At 34.0% G+C, this 15,178-nt stretch overlaps 1 protein-coding gene across 8 annotated transcripts in view; it reads right to left on the reverse strand.

Moving 5' to 3' along the window:
* Window positions 1-951: 951 nt before the first annotated feature.
* LOC135214315 (mitochondrial uncoupling protein 4-like) overlaps window positions 952-15,178 on the reverse strand; it is a 64,605-nt gene continuing 50,378 nt past the window's right edge. For 6 of the 8 annotated variants that reach the window (XM_064248484.1, XM_064248482.1, XM_064248485.1 and 3 more), the window contains 2 exons: window positions 6,958-7,132; window positions 952-6,559 (listed from right to left, as the gene is read on the reverse strand). In XM_064248484.1, the coding sequence (XP_064104554.1) occupies window positions 6,958-7,132 (175 nt within the window). In that variant the 3' untranslated portion in view covers window positions 952-6,559. The other 2 variants (XM_064248489.1, XM_064248488.1) reach the window with 2 other exon arrangements.

Raw genomic sequence — 15,178 nt, forward strand, 5'->3', positions numbered from 1 at the left:
GACAGATTTCACTCTTATGAAGCATATTATGACCTTATTGTATTTAATAATCGCGTTTCCGCGTTGAAATAATAAATAGATATAGAGCATGTTAGGTTCCCAGTTAGTGAATTTTGAACGAAATCCTATGGAAACAGAAAATGGCAACCAGGAACTGGTCTTGAAGGAAACTTGCAGGGAAGAGTAAGCACAAGTATACTAGAAACTCTTGTTCTGGCACCGAAGATATGCTCGGCTGTGCCCAGAAGGACATCTGAAGAAAGGGGAAGAAGACAATCTGGGCAGTTGAGGAGGAAAGTCTGGGGAAGACACAATCGTGGCCTACAGCAAAAGATGAATTCCAACATTGAATGTAGGTGGCAAGAGAAGTAGCTATTGAAGCTACGACAGCAACAAAGCAAACACACCTGAACTGAAATCAACTGGCTGAACACAGTGACTGGCTGTTGCTCTGATGGCAAGTCATCTTCCTTAGTCATATTCTTCCACCCAAAACCTCTTGAAACGAAGAAGGAGAAATTGCGATACAGCACATGGCAAAGAAGAATGTTAAGGCGATGATGAAACTTTCTCAAAGAAGCTTTAGGCACATCTCATCCTCCAAAACAGGAACGAGAGGAAGAGGAAGGGCTGTTGGAATGCCTGACCCAACCCTTCCACTTCCTCATGTAAAGGAGGAATGCCCAACTCAACCAACCCCCTTCCTAATGTAAAGGGAGAGGCAACTCCCTGCTTGAAGGTAAGCAGAACTCTCATACAACAGGTTACAAAACCAATGCACTGTAGCAAGAGAACCCTATGTGGGGGTGAGCATTTGTATACGTGTAGGAACAATCGTGTTTATCTTGGGATTTTACTGCCTCGTAGTACGCTATCCATTATCTTATAAATTTCTAATATACAATTTGTGATCCCGTCATCAAAATTTCAAAGGAGCATAGAAATGTGTAATTTACACAAAAATATTTTATTGTCTATCACTTGCAATATACTAAAATGCAGATACAATAGACACCAAAATTTCAACTATCATAAAGGTCAATAATATTTTTTATTTTCACTGTGATTTTCTGACAGCAGGTTACAATGGCTCACAGCAGCCTACATTTTGAATGGTGACACAAGTGTCCTTAGCTTGCAATAGTATGTTCAAATCTGCAAAAATTATTTTCTTTCCAAAATACTCAAGAGAATGAGCTTGAACTACAAATCTTAAAAAACTATAGTCATATCTACAGCCCATACAAAATAATTCTTCTTAATATTGGTACTGTACATTAATTCAATAATCATTGGCTCCTATAACTACACCATCCCAAACACACAAGCAGTAAATATAGTTATATAAGCCAGTGAATTCACCGTTCTGTGCTCTTTACAGTAATTACACAAGACTCGAGTTTACATATTTTTATATCAGCATATATACTATATTCAATGACTAGGTTACAACAACACTATCAGGAGTCTGAGGATCAAGACAATTCTTCATCTACTGCATCTCTGTCTATTCAGGAAGCTCTCATAAGGATAAAAAAATATATGTTTTGAGCCATTAAGAAGACAATTTGATGTATATCCAGTAATTCTCCAGTCATACATACGTATGCTATGATATTACTCTGACCCTAATCAACATTGTAAAGTATTTCAACAAAGTTCAATTGCTATTAGGGTATATCATAAACTCATTAAAAAAAAAAAAAAAAAAAACGATACATTTTGGCTATCTGGAGTTTGCTAACATGATAATGGAAAGTGAAACTCTACCAAGTGTTAACTATAACTAAACTTGAGTTAACGACATCAGTAGAATTAAACATTTTAATGAGTTTGGGTTATATCATGGTGATATAGTCATCAAGAACAAACTAAAAAAAAATTGGAAAAAACTCAACTTGAATTACATGTATTGTTGAGTTTAAAATTATATTGCGAGATAATATAACTTAAGAAAAATGGGATACTGCAAGAAAAACATATTACAGAGATGACATTTTACAAATAAATGATCTTGTAATAAGCATGTGACTTACTTAACATTGTACTATTATACCAAGAAATGTGACTAATTATCAACATATCATAACATAAAATGTATAACTGTGAGAATAAGTGCAAAAAATGAATTACATTAGAGGAGTAACTGAGAGTAATTACAATAAAAGGATTCTTAAAATACCAAGTTCACTGAAGGAGATTATGAAAGATATTTGCTTTTATGTAGAAGCAGATAAATCCTACCAACTATACCTTATGGTCTTACAAAGGCAATACGTATAAAATCAAAACCTCGACAGGATTTCCAAAGTATGAGTCTGTACAACATTGGGTGCCATCAATTTCATGCACATATGGTTGTTAAAAGCTGGAGCAGTTCAGAAGTTTTCACAATAAGGCAATGTAGCTAACATCAACGGGAAGGAGGCCAACTTAAAGGTTTGACACCCATTAGAACATCCTGTCATACAGACCATAAACCTTTGAAACATCAACGCGAAAAAGAACACTTCTTCCAGCTTCCACATTATTTTTGGAGACTTATCAAACTAAGCAACAACTTTATACAGCCAAAGGAAAGACATTCAATCATCATTCATTGTACAGATTTCTCCAACCCAAGAAACAAAACAACAAAAACTTCATATAGGACTAAAATTTACTAGATACTACATAGCTTACAAAATGCACTGAAACGATAAAATATACAGAACGTCACCACATTAAAATTGTGCAAAATGCTTTTCAGAGTCAAATTATTAAAAGTAAACTGTAGTGTTCACAAAGACAAAAATAAAAACTACTGAGATACATATTACAATCTGGATACTATTTTATCATGTCAAAAACAAAAATTTTTGGGTGAAAAAATGGAAAATCTTTTGCTTTCACACTGGTAAATCAATGGCCTCAGAACGTACTGTACAAAAAAACACTTTTGTGAATTCTCATATTTGAGTGCTGTAAAGCAAAAGGCTTTATCATTTTTCTTGGTTGTTATCGTTATTCTTTACAGATTCACAATTCAAGAATAGGCCATATTTTCAACCGTACAGAAACTAGCAACTAGATAAGATACCTTTTCGATATTCCACAACAAAATGGGTCACAAAAGTGAGTTTTGGTCAAATATACAAGCTGGTCGGCTTTATTAATCTTGTGAAACATATCCTAGTGTTCAAAAAATCCTAGCTAACTAAACTGTGCATGATATGGCTGATGTTTTTAACAGCAGTCAGACTAACTTATATTGTAAAATTCATACCTTCACCTTACTATCTGTAAATTTCACCTACAACAGTAAAAACTTCAAGAGATGTATTTGATTGCTATGGAATAGTAAAAGTACTTATCCTGTCACTATTTTGGAATACTAGAAGTACTTATCCTGTCACTATTCTGGAATACTAAAAGTACTTATCCTGACACTATTTTAGACAGCAGCAGGACTGTAAAGGAAAACTATGTATAGTCTTAACTAATAAAATGCCAACCTGACAACACCCAAAGGTGCCAAATGTTCCAATGTGCAAGTTCTGATTTCTATGTGTAAAGCTCCTATGAATATAATTCTGAAAATGTTGAATTAAATGATCTTAAATCAAGTGGACAAATTCTCAATAAAAATATGAATGGATTCTGTTAATACAAACAATCAAAAGTGGCCACTCAGGCTTCTGATATAGCTGTCACAAACATGACCTGTCAATCTATGACAATGGGCAAAGACTATTACTAAGACACAAAATAAGTAAAATGTGCCACATAGGCTAACTGCCCTTTTTCAACCATTGCTACCATTCAAACTTCAAGACTACCTTAAGGAGCCAAATCTTGAAAGACCACATCATCCAATGCAATATTTACTGTTAACAATTAAAGATATAAAAGCTGCAAATAGAAGAGTACAGCTTACCAGCCCTATCAACCATTGAATCATTACCAGTGGTAACCAATGCTTTTAGGCTTCAAAAACCCTAAGGCATTTAACAACAGATGTGGCCTCTGTCGGAGACAAAATTGAAGTGACATACGTGTAGTACTTTCCTCTCCCAGTAAAAAAGTAAAAAAATATCTTCTTTATAGATTTGGACCTTGAAATTCTTATTTGGGAAGCTCTAAGAGTTATATATCTGTACATTAAAGTTCTTAAGATGTATCAGTTAAGATTTTATATTTGTGTGTGTGGCACCTGAGAGAGACTGAGACAACAAGGAAAGTTTTCAAATCTCTTTATGAAGAAGTTTTTCTAACTTGAGCTGGAAAGGCCAGCCACAAATAATGATTTTTCTTTTAAATTTTTCTCTCGTTCTGGATAGCAATACAGTATAGTAATCACCACCACTGGAAGCCTTCGTCCAATTATCTTGAATACATCTTACAGATTATCATTGGCCAAGTGCCGTTTTATTCACGTAAAACCAACAAATTTTATCCTATCAGTCTAAAACATCTTTCTGATGAGACACTGTAAAATGTATCCAAGGAGTTATTCAAAACAAGTATGCCTTAACAGACAAAATATACGTTCACAGTGCAAAGCAGTTCACTCTGATACCTATACTTCCTGTATGTCCACAATGTAATTTTTCTGGAAAAGCTGATGACCATTACTCTATTGAAAAATATCATCTCCCTTTGTCAATCAGGAACTTCCACAAATATAAACAATTTGAAAAGAATGATCATGATAATACTCAATGTAAGTTATGACAATGGAAGAAGAAAGGAGAAATAGATACTGGAGTGAATGATGTCCATAATTATCTTACAAATGATTTCTTTTTACCCAGAAGAATATGATACAGAGAAACATTTTGATGGACATGCAAGCTCTTGAAAACCAGAAATAAAGAAAACTTGATAAATTTCAAGACTAAATAAAAGAATATTATGAGACAAAAGACCTGAGGAATTACAATGCCTGAATTTAGTTGTGGTGCAATCAAACCACAAGTCATTTCTACAATAGCAATGACATGATGGCTCAGGTATGGCAACTGAACAGCCAATCACTAAAAAAATATTTACAACACTATTAAAGCACACAGAAATTCTAGAGCCTTACAATACTAGTTAATAGTACATTTTACTAACTGTAGTGATGTTAAAAGGCTCAATGACTAAACATTTGCATTGTTAAGGTGGTTATAATGTTATAATTATATTTAACAGAACAATCAAAATTTTAAAAATGAGCTCTGGCAAAGAAACTGCCAGATGATCCAACCTTCGTGAACTGTTATGATCCAATGGCTGGCTTTCAACATACTCGGCTCTACACTGACTGATACAGTCAAGTATTTCTAATAGAATCCTGTGTTAAACTACATAACACACATCCATTCAAACCTGTGGCAAGTGACTGTTAAACTTTTAGTCCTATTAAAATCATACATCATCAAAGCAACAGTAACTTATACTATAGTAGATTCACATCAACCGTGCATCCGATGTCTAGGCCAGTCCATTATGACGTTCCTGATTGACAGCCAATCAGGAGCGTAGTAATGGACTGGCCTAGATGTCAAATCCACGGTTGATGTGAATTTAAAATAGGCAACAATTAAGTTGCTCTGCATTTTTTCATAACAGTCCAAATTGCCTGGAGAATGAATATATATTACACATAAAAAATCACAAATTACTTGGCTGTTTCATTACATACAGCCAATTTTATCACCACCACCACACGAGACAATACGCGCACGCACGCACACACACACACACTACCTCCATACTTGACAACTCTAATGAAGAAAAAATAAACAGTCTGGTCCACAAAAAGTTACAGCATTGAACATTATCACGAACGCCAGAGATCTGGCAGTGAAAACAGTTTGTTGTTGAAAAAAAACATAATCACCTGAAGTGGAAAACTGTACAGCTGGTATCCTAATTAAAATATTCCCCTCAGTCAGAAGCGTCGGACTTTTGTCATAAAAAAATAAATACATATCTATGAAGTTCACTTTTAAATTCACATTTGATAATAGTCAATGAAGCATTCACTATGGCCATAACAGAGGTTATTCCCACCTTATACATTACATGAACGAATGTAACGATGAAAAATACATAAATTCAAACTTATACTTTGTTCAATTAGTACATGATCTTGGTTAAGGATAAAATCAAATCCTGAAAGCTGAGCTAATTTGCTGGATTCACACTGTTGTTGAGGTACTTAAAAAATGCCTTAATATGAGAAAGAATAGCTTGAACGAACAATCAGTAGTACTGTTGTACAAAAATGCACATGAAAAACCTCTAGATCTATGCCTATAGACAACTTCTAAGCTGTCTCTTTACCACATCCTCTAATCACAATTCACTCAATACTGACATAAGTTTCCAGTTTATATACCAATAACAACTGACACTGTGTAATACAATGAAGTTTCCGATTTCTTTTGACTGTATTGAAATGGTTGAGTAAGAGCATTTGGATAAAGATTATATCAGGCCTGACTATTCAAAAGATTTACCTTCCTTCCAGTGTTAACATGTGGAAAGAACTTCTCCAAGCAAGCAAATCCTCTTGAGCTTTGCAATATACCTAAAAAATAATAAATTACATTTAATAATTCAACCAAGGTATCTGTCAAGACAATTTTCTATAAATAAAAAAAAGGCATATCTTGACTAAAAGATATTTTATATGAATCATAGCAGTCGTTAACAAACTCCATAATTAATTGTAACGAGAGAATATCATAACAAACCTATACAATTAGATTATCAATAATGAATCAAGGCCCTACAATTACTATACAATGTCCATTTCTTAATGGCAATATTTGTAAATGAAAACTGAAATGATATCTTAGCTTTACCATACATTTTCATTGCAAACTATCGAGTACTTGCATTTTTGTACTATACTTACTCCTGTAATACCAAAGGTAGTACTCTCATTATTTAAGATACCTTGAAAAGAAATATAGAACTAAATACCTAAAATGCAGATGTGCCACAGGCGTTTCTGATCTGCTCGTACGTAAGCCAGAAGGTGAGTGACCATGGACCCATTCGTAACCAGCACGGGAAGAAGCCTTTATAGAGGGCCCAGAATCCCTCATTGTTAACTGTCTTAATCAAACAGTCAACAGAATTTCGGTACAACAGACCTCTGAAGAATGAAAATTCCAAGATAAGAAACTGCTCAATGGCTAAGTATTTTTGAAGAAATCCACTGCAAGAGATGGTGTACACTGACATTTTATCCTACTAATGAAAATAATTCAAACATTCAATAATAACAAAGCTATAAACTAAAATACATACCCAATTTCCCTTTAGCTATAAAAAGGTCATGAAACCTAATAAAATGCCTTGAAACTTGAATGTATTACATAGAGAAATGAAGATGCATACAATACACGTGATATGCCATTATTGCTAATGCATACACTATGGTAGCACAAGGTAAAATATAAAACAAGGACAAGATCAGCCTGAGAAAGTTATTTAAAATACATCAGCATGCAAATTATGGACTTCACAAATTCTTAAATGCACAATGAAAATTTCTAAAAGGCTGACAAATGGTCAACAAGTTAAAGATCTTATATTTCTACCCTTCAGGTGCATTAACACAGTTTGAAAAACAGATGTTACTGCAAAACCAAAAGGACTATGGTAAGCAAGAAGATACACTCCACCAACAACCATAGAAGTTTTGCCTTTATGCTGACAATGATTTTCAAGTACCATACACTCTTCCTTATGTATACAAGGGAAAATCAGTGATATGATTCGAAGAATGCAACTACAGAAACGCAACAGTTTAAAAAAAAAAAAAAAAAAAATGTTGTTTTCTACAAACCATTAATCATTAATAGCCCTATTCTGTGTAAACAGTTCCTAGCTACACCAACCTGATAAATCCTAAAAGAAGCTCACACTGTGCCTAACCAAACAGTATTCCACTGTCCTGGAATGCATCATACCTTCATGCTAACCTCCATCTAGAAGACAGTGGGAATGAGGAGGTCAGAAAAAGGTTATAATTATGGTGAAGGTCAAAACTGGTAAAAACATGGCCCACTGTAATGATAGGTCTCAACATAAAGAGATTTAAGGGTAAGGCCACATAAATGAAAATTCTGACAATACCAAATGCCTGCTCTAAGGATGGCAAGGAATTCCATGCTGAATTAAAAACCGAAATAAAATGACAAGCCAACCTTGCATATCTTGATTTTGACCTGAAAGAGGTTCTCTCCAACCTGCTGAAGCTAACATATATTTGAATTCTTTGAAACAGGAAGACTCTTGCACCTTGTGGGACGGAAAACACGAATAAGAGTCCAGTGATGAACAATGCTTACTAGAAGGCTGAGTGTTTGGGAACTCTGAGGGCAACCGAAGCACTAGAAGACCAACAGATGAAAAGAGAAACTTTACTCAACAGGGCATGAGGCTTAATGACATGCTTAGTTGAGGCCAATGCTAGAACTGCTGTCTGGGTAGTTTTATATAGTAAAAGATCATTTGTCAAAAGGTCAGAAAGAGCCAGAGCAAAACAGAAATGTCCTTATTTTTCATCAAATTTAAGCCATGCTGGATGTCACCTATTACAGGAACAGAGGCTTTGAGGAGATGACTTCCCTGTTCATTACATCAAACGATCCTTACCCACTTTCTCTGGTAAAGGGGAATGGTAGGTATTCTGCAAGAGATGCTGCCACAACTTGAAAAAAGCCACTACCACTGAGAATACACCAGATTACCTTCATGTGTGAAAATGCAAGGACTCTTGACTGACTATGAAACCAGTGAAAGTGGGACTGTTTCAGGGGCTCCCTATAAATGGGAAGAAATCTGAGGTTGTCCATGATGAGATTTAGGAGTTCTAAGAAATAATCTTGCTGGGGTCAAAATGGGGTGATGTGAGGCATCCGGGAGTTGCTTGAGTCCAAAACTTCACCTTGATCTCTCTAGAATCTAAAACATGGAAAGGCTTTCATTATATTGATGAAAGTAATGGAAGAAAAGTATTCTTATTCACACAGAACCCTGTACTCAAAAATGGAAACAATACCTAACAATCAGATTAAAATAACTCAAATACAGGTTGCAAAACACTGAGAAAAAGTACCAATATTACATAAGCTTACTCTAAAGCTCCTGGGCATGGCAAGGCTTTTGTTTAAACGTTCTTGTATGTTCCTTTGGCATCATACAAGCACTTGACTCCTCAAGTTCCTGGTCCTACTTAAGTTCTCCCTGGCTTTCAGTATTGCCAGAAAGAATTATAAGTATGAAAGACAAGAATATAGCTATTCAAGATTAAATTACAAAGAAAACAGAAACCGTACATCATGCAGCAAAATAAAACCACCAAGACTACCATGTGCTGGAGAGGACAGAAATAATGTCACAACAAAAAAGAAATGCTTAAAATGATGGTTAAACATGTAATGTCTGCTCCGTAGGAAGCCTGTCCAATTTACATAAAAAAAAAAGGCAAAAGGATAGTGAACAAAGGTATCTTCACCCACAGTAATCATAACAATAAAAAACCAGAGTAACAAAAAATACTAAAATTAAAACAAGATATAATAATAGATGAAACAATACCGTATTAGAAAATTATATTTCATACTGATGTCAGGGCCTATGGGTAACTTAAAAATCAGTACCGCCCTAAAATAAGAAAAAAATATTACCTTCCACTATGCTGGTTAATAGGAATCTTTTGTTAGGAATAACATATGTCACAAGTATTTATTAAAATATATTTCATATTATAATAAAAGAAGAAGAAAAAAATGTCAAGTAGCTTACTGAGAGTTACTGTTTTACCCGATTCCCCCCTCCCCCAAAATACAAACACACACAAAGTACTATAGTGCTGAGTGTGAACTGCAACTTACTCTAGAATAAAAACACCATCTCTAGTGCTGGGAAGAAAGTATATAACTTCTTTCTTGCCACATTTAAATAATTAGTACTCAGCATGATAAGTGGCAACTTGCTTCAAGCGTCCTCGATTTACGGCGCCACCGACTTATGACGATTCGATCTTACAGCACTTTTTTGGTGCCATAACTTTACATTGCATCAAGTTACGTCAAGAAGAGGCATAAAGTTAACAGCACTGTAACTTGATGCAACATCGAGTCACGGCGCCGTGAGCACTGTTAAAGCGCCAATAATGCCGAAAAGCCAACTTAAAGTGGAAATCAACATACTGAAACAGATCCCTCGCCATAAGTCGAGGACGCACTGTACGAACTATGCTCTTGATAGCTATGATCATCACCCTTAAATCAATGGTGTTACAAATATGGTAAGACTGGCTTGTGTAATAATGGGAGTGTTAACTTACAGTACTCATGACAATACCTGAGTTACAGTCAGATATATTATTTATTAAGGAAAAATGGAGGCAATGTTCAACTTTGCATGACAACAGATAGCTGCAGCATAAACCTTTACTGCATGTACTTTTTTTTTTTTTAGATTGTAGAGATCATAGAAAATGGTAAACTATGTCCTGACCTAGTATTATCAATAAAAAATATTCCATGGGCTCAACAACATGAAATGATAAGCACTTCAAAAATGTTAAATGGAAAGTAACTTTAAAGAGAATTTTACATGGTATTTATAAAGATACAAACTTGAAACTTCTGTGGTAAATAAAATTTGAAATCTGATACTCTAGAATAAAAAAATACATATATATATGTGTATATATATGTATATACAGTATATATGAAAAAGCTCAATTACATCTGAAGTCAATAGAGATTTATGGAGGCAATTTATGATATTAAGACAAATATTTCAAAAGAGATTCTTTAAATGCGAAAACTTTCAAGAATTTCTGAGGAGCAGCTAGAATTAAAGCATTCGAGTACAGTACTGCAAATATAATGGTATAGATAAATGTACTGAATACTTCACCATGACTGGGAAGTTCGTTATTTGAAAATACTATGAGATTACAAAGTGACTTAAAATAAGATATTTCAGTTTCTTAAACTAAATGTTATTTCCTGTTCTCTGATTAAAAGAATAGATACTACTCTTTACTTAACCAATACAATACTGATGTTTTTTTTATTCTTTTACTAGTGTATTAAGCAAATAGTTACAGGAGATCTATTCTCTTGCCTCAGTAAGTAACTCTAGTTTTCTCTAACTCCTCTGGAGTGTAAGAAACTGAAATAAATAAAATTGAAATAAGCACTGAAAATCCCAAGCTTCTCTATTATGAAACAGAGTTGTCACTGTTGTTTCCAGCAACATTTACAGTGAAAAATGATCCATCCAATACAAGATCTTAAGACACTTTGCAAGCTGTCACTTGCTGCATCCTGCTGAGTTTGGTCACGAGAGTAATGTAATTTATCATGCAAATCTTAAAAACAATATACCATGCAACAAGCAATGACAGGGAGATGGCAACTCACCATTCCGATGCTTCAGATGACGAACCTAACCAGGGAAATTGACTTCATATAAATATCTCACCTTATAAACATGAATCATTACAAAATAAAACAGATATCCTACGAGTATAACCCTCCTGGATTAATTAAAATGATATAACAATCATGTTAAATTTAACATTATATAATTAAATGTAATACAACATACTGGGCACCTTTTATGACAAATGCAGTGTTAATTTTTATATTTTTACACTAAATTTACCAATACGTACAGATATTGGCCAGACCTGAAATATAACCTGAAAGCTGATAATCTATGCAAAAAACTGAATGAGTAATAAGAACTTCATTACCTCATCATAAACTATTGTCTTAATTTTGTTGTTGCTCATGCACTGCATTAGTCATACCAATATACTACTATCTTAAAACACTGGCTAACAAAAGCAAGGAAGACTGAAATAATATACTAATTTAGTACTTATCTACCAAAGTTTTTACTTTCCTGAGGTTATCCTTTAAATCAAATAAACTTACAAGTCTCTGCTTTTACTGATATGAATGACTGAAGTAAGGGAGCAGATACGAAATGTGGTTCCCAAAAACTAAAGCAAACAGTGCACATTATAGCAATACCTTAACTTCACTTCCTCAAGTTTAAGTAGCTTCTCTTGGACAACATACTTTTGCCCGTCCCCCACCCCCAATACTACACCAGGTTGATTGACCAATAACCTACAAGCTCATCAAAATAACTACAAAAGAAACAAGTACAGCTATAAAGATAATACCAATGCACTGGATAACTGTCTTTGAATTTCTTATTGAAATGTCCTAGAATGACCCAGTTCACATCCCTAACGATATTATGCTAAAACCTTTTCTTCTTTTTATTTGAGAGAGGGCGTAAGATAAGGGTCAGAGTAGAAGGGTCAGGAGCAATGGAACCACTTAAGAAAATGTTAAAAATAAAAGCTAATGAGCATGCCATTAAACCGAAGACAATAATGATCAAAGATAGCAGGAAAAGACCAAAATCATCAGCTCCCAAAAGGTGGGATGTGAAGCTAAACAGAGTTCCTTGAATACTGTGGCTGGTGTTGACGTTTGCCGCTCACCATTGCAATTAAGGTTTGAACTGAAATTAAATGATCAGAGGTGTACAAATCTATTATGAGCAATAAGTTATGGTAATATTGTTTCAACGCACATTTTGGGGTGGTTCCCTGCTGCTACAATTACTTGGATATACTGATGTTCCCTACAACAGTAACCTATCTCTTTAAGAAAATTTAGCTCAAGTAACTTGTCTAAGACTGAAAAGATCTTCCGATGTTTCGTTACACTATCAACACAACCTAGTTGCAACGGAAACTAGTTCCACTAAACACATGATCTACTGCAAAAAAGGCTCATACTAATGAAATGAACAAAATTAGGTATGTAATTCATTAAGCTGAACCTCACCTCAAACAACCTGGAGAAATGACTAAACAAACAGAACAAGACATGTGATTGTCAAGCTTTTATGTTCACATAAAGGAAAATAGTGTATTAACCCTCTTACGCCGAAGCCCTAAAAATCAAAACCTCTCCTGTATGCCGGCGCCGGTTTGGAGTGAGCGCGGAACCGGAAAAAATAATTTTTTCAAAAAATCACAGCGCGCTTAGTTTTGAAGATTAAGAGTTCATTTTTGGCTCATTTTTTTTTCATTGCCTGAAGTTTAGTATGCAATCATCAGAAATGAAAAATAATATCATTATCATATGTAAATAATGCGATATATGGTAACGAAAAAAAAAATTCATAGATAATTGTATTCAAATCACGCTGTGCAAAAAACGGTCAAAGCTAACGAGTTACTTTTTTTTCGTTGTATTGTACACTAAATTGCAATCCTTTTGATATATAATACATAGTAAAACAATAAAAGCAACACCGGAAAAATATTATCACAAAATGATGTACGAATTCGTAACGCACGGACGTAAAAAAATGTTATTTTCAAAAATTCACCGTAATTCTAAATAATGTTCTAGAGACTTCCAATTTGTTTCAAAATTAAGACAAATGATTGAATATTACGATACTGTAAGAGTTTTAAATTAGAATTGCAGATTTCGACCATTTCGGACGAGTTAAATTTGACCGAATGTCAAAATTTTAATATATATATTTTTTTATATGCACATATTTCGAAGATGGAAAAAGCTACAACCTTCAATTATTTTTTATTGTATTCTTCATAAAAATGCGCACATTTTGATATATGAAACTCTATAAAAAGGCTAATATGAAAAGGAGCAAATATTAGGATAATGCGATGTACGTATTTCGGAGACTTGCGGCCGCGAATCGGCGCGCGGAGTGAAGGTAAATATATTTTTCAAAAATTCACATAAATCACAATATTGTTTTAGAGACTTCAAATTTGTTTCAAAATGAAGAAAATGACGGAATATTACTAGGCCGTAAGAGTTTTAGCTTACAATTGCGTTTTTCAACTATTTCGGTAGAGTCAAATTTGACCGAACGTGGTTTTTTTCCTATTTATCGTGATTTATATGCAAATATTTCGAAAAAAGAGAAAAGCTACAACCTTCAATCATTTTTAGTTGTATTCTACATGAAATTGCGCGCATTTTCATATATTAAACTTTATGTAACAGCTAATTTTAAATGGTGCAAACATTTCGACAATCGCACAAAAAAATTCTGATTTTTTCGGAAGAGTTACTTTTCATAAATTCACCATAAATCGAAATATTGTGCTAGAGACTTCCAAGTCGTTGCAAAATGAAGGTAAATGATTGAATATTACTAGAATATAAGAGTTTTAGCTTACAATTGCGTTTTTCGACCATTTCGGTAGAGTCAAAGTTGACCGAAAGTTTAAATTTTTGCACTTAACGTTATTTATATGAAAATATTTCAAAACTGATAAAAGCTACAACCATGGGTTGTTTTTTGTTGTATTGTGCATGAAATTGCGCACATTTCCATATATAAAACTTTATGTAACGGCAAATTTAAAAGGGTGCAAACATGAGGACAATCGCACGAAAAAATTTATCGGAAGAGTTATCGCACGAACGTAAGGAAAAAGTTTTTTCATAAATTCACCATAAATCGAAATATTGTGCTAGAGACGTCCAATTTGTTGCAAAATGAAGGCAAATGATTGAATATTACTATAATATAAGAATTTTAGCTTACAATTGCGTTTCTCGACCATTTCTGTAGTCAAAGTTGACCGAAGGTTGAAATTTTTGCACTTATCGTTATTTATATGAAAATATTTCAAAATTGATAAAAGCTACAATCATGAGTATTTTTTTGTTGTATTTTACATGAAATTGCGCACATTTTCATATATAATACTTCATGTAAAGGATAATTTAAAATGGTTCAAAAATTATGTCAAAGTGACGAAATAATTTCCGAGATGTGTCACTGATACTTTTTATTGCGATAAGAAAGAAATTCGCGCTTGCGCGCCTGCGTAGCGATTGTAAACAAAACAACGCCTTGATCCGTGAACTCCCAGTATCCCCCAAGGCGCGTGATACAAAAGTTTTTGGCTGGTAGGCCTATAAGTATTTTTCTGCAAATTTTTAAAAAAACTTTTTTGAGCCGACGTATGATACGTCCAATCGGCATACGGGAGACATTTTGACTCGACGTTTAATACGTCCAATCGGCGTAAGAGGGTTAAGTGATTACCTAGTCAGTTCATAAACAAATCTTGCAAACATATCAAACAATTAAA

The sequence above is a fragment of the Macrobrachium nipponense genome, chromosome 45, assembly GCF_015104395.2.
Source record: "Macrobrachium nipponense isolate FS-2020 chromosome 45, ASM1510439v2, whole genome shotgun sequence".
In the NCBI taxonomy this organism is placed as follows: domain Eukaryota; kingdom Metazoa; phylum Arthropoda; class Malacostraca; order Decapoda; family Palaemonidae; genus Macrobrachium; species Macrobrachium nipponense.